Genomic DNA, 2805 nt, shown 5'->3' with positions numbered 1-2805 from the left:
TCTGCCGCTTGCTTCTGAGCTGCCACCAGCTGGGCGATGGTCTCTGCCATCACTGCGAGCTTGTCGTTGACGCTATCCTCAGCCTTTCTCTTACGCGCCTCAGTCGATGCGGCCTCAAAGCCGGGCATGGCCTGCTGCGAGGCCCCTCCACCCTTCATCACACTCGGTATGACCCTCATCGTCGTTCTCTTCGCCCCTCCCGCCTTCGCCTTCCCTCTCGTCACCATTTGCCACTCCGCACCCCTTAGAAGTGGTCCACTTTCCCTACTAGTCCACTTCCCCTATAGGTACGTTATAATAAGGTCGTATCCCTCTTCATTAGTGTATATCCCTCCGACTTCTTTATATTGCTCGTCGCGTCATAAGTTCCATTCCCGCTGCCAATGTCCCATACGTGGCTGCCGTGAACATGTAAGGGATGGGTGTGATACTGAGGCGTCGGAATGTTGCTGTTCTCCCAGATGATGTCAATGACCTCTCCAACCCTGGCAGGAAATATTCGGTTCGCTGGTCCCATCCTCCGTTGGCCAAGGCAGCTTCGTAATTTGACATGGCGGCGTCGCCATGCTTATAGAGATCGACAAGGTATGGGGTTTGAGGAACGTCTTCAGTCCAAGAGTTGTTGTTCAGCTCCCACTTCGCCGTGATCGAAAAATCGCTGCCATTCAAAGACCCTGCTGAGTCACTTGGATCCTCAAGGTCCTTGTTGAAAAGCGAGGGAAATCGTTAACCAACGATGATGCCAACGGCTGGAAGGCATATTCGAGTCACACACTGTCGTTGGTAGAGGTATAGGTGATGTATAGGGGATTTCTTGCGGGCCGCCTACATCTGAATTATCGTACTGCAGCAATGCATATACAAACCAATCTTGACGGCGTTCTCGTTTCTCCAACCCTACCCAGCTTCATAGTCGAAAAATTGTCCGGTTGTAATGGGCCATTGGAAAACTTGGGGCGTGCCGTCCGAGAACGGGGTTGAACGCTGGTAGAGCCCATGCCAGTGGATCGTAAAGTTTTGATCGAGGATATTGTTGTACCCCCGAATCCAGTGCATTTCGCCTTCTCGCAGCCAAATTGTTGGACCAGGGCCACTCCCATTGATCACAACGGAAGTGCGAGACTGACAACCAACGGTGATGTTCTGAGATGTCGCCCGAAAGATATAGTTTGGCGCAAAGTGGCGGTCGTATGCACGACGATCAGCGTGCGACAACGTGAGCCCGCACGCCAGAGTTGGTAGCAGGAAAAGCAACATGTTCGCGAACGGCACTGGGACTGGTTGACAGCGAGACGAGCGATCGGGGGGCTTTGTGCAGATGGCCCCGACACAGATACGCTGACACACAGACGTCATTCTTGCGTGACGCCGTTGAAGCCGCCGAAGCGGAGGATCGCCATTCCCGTGAGCCCGTAAATGCTTGACCCTATCAAGCGTTGTGAACGCCGTCTTCGTCCCCAAAACATTGGCGGTCAGTATTAGGGGAGCTGAGACTGCTAGTCTCCCGAGACCTGCGCATCAGCTCGAGGTCGCCGAGGTCACCGGGGTCCCCACTTCTCCGACCTCACCGCACGGGGATCAATTTCGAGGTGTCCGTGTCACCCCCTTGTTTCAGATAAGATTGACGCCTACAAAGTGGATTTCTCTGAGAGTGAGGGTAGCGTCGTGCGACTTGTGGCTATTCTGAAGGCAGCAAAAGCCGCTCCCAAGGCGAGTAGAAAGTAACTCACAGGAGGTATGTGTACGCTTCCAATGATGAGATGGACCAAGCATTAACATGTCGCAGCATATAACACGCAAGGATCTCTACGTTCAAAGATGAGGACGTATCTTGCGGCAACGCTTCGTGTCGACTTGTTCATCGAGCTTCAACTTCTCTTGTTGACGTTCAGCATTGGCGTCCAAGACGCAATCGCCTTTCCGGATTTCAAGTGCTTTGCTTCAAACCAGACAGGAAACACAGTCGTCCTGGCCGTGGGGGCAGCCGGACTCGGTGGCGACCAATTCAGCCTGCCCAACATTGGCATCAGTCTAGCCACGTTCGTCGCGGGTGCCACAATAACAGGCCAGATTGCCAATGTCATCGGCCCAAGTCGTAGGGACTGGCTACTCGCTACACACCTCGCGCAAACTCTTATGGTCTTCGGCGCGGCCGCCGTCCAGGGTGTAAGTGGTGGCCAGGGGACTGGCCCTTTCGCCATGGGATCTATTGCACTGCTAGCATTTTCTTCAGGCGCACAGGTGGCATCAATGCGACCAATGCGAATTCAGGAGATCACTACTGCAATGGCCACCGCAGCCTGGGTTGACTTCGTCATTGACCCAATGTTGTTATCATCGAATAACCGGCCAAGGAACCGCCGAGCACTATTTCTTACCACCTTGATAGGGGGGAGTTTCGCTGGTGCATTCATGTACAAGACAGTTGGCTCGGCCAACACCTTAATATTGTCAGCGGCGGTGAAGCTTCTGGTTACCTTCACGCTTCTGTTCAATAAGCAGCAATCACGACAAGACGCTTGATGAGTTGACAGGCGTGTGGGATGACTTCAGTAGCGAGTCGAGACTACACTTTCGAGTGTTACATTGCTTCCTATGTCAGCAATGATGACTATGTTCAATTATCACCCTATGATATCACTCAAGTGTTTGATGGAGCTCGCCAAATCAATATGATGATCAATCAATGGAACTGAGTATCAACATCCCAGAGAGTACACCGACAGTCCATTATGTTCATTATGTTCATTACGTCATGTCATGTTCATCATTCCGACATGATATGAACATGGATGTCTGGGAATG

At 52.4% G+C, this 2805-nt stretch overlaps 1 protein-coding gene across 1 annotated transcript; it reads left to right on the top strand.

Moving 5' to 3' along the window:
* Positions 1 to 1818: 1818 nt before the first annotated feature.
* WHR41_09671 (uncharacterized protein) lies at positions 1819 to 2523 on the top strand (the record flags this gene model as incomplete). Its single annotated transcript, XM_069378273.1, has 1 exon — positions 1819 to 2523. The coding sequence occupies one exon, from the start codon at positions 1819 to 1821 to the stop codon at positions 2521 to 2523; it is 705 nt and encodes a 234-aa protein (XP_069224780.1).
* Positions 2524 to 2805: the final 282 nt, after the last annotated feature.

The sequence above is a fragment of the Cladosporium halotolerans genome, assembly GCF_011745625.1.
Source record: "Cladosporium halotolerans strain TM138-S3 chromosome Unknown Sca299, whole genome shotgun sequence".
NCBI classification, from domain to species: Eukaryota; Fungi; Ascomycota; class Dothideomycetes; order Cladosporiales; family Cladosporiaceae; genus Cladosporium; species Cladosporium halotolerans.
Note: the sequence above shows the minus strand (reverse complement) of the source record. Positions and strands in the feature narration are given on the sequence as shown.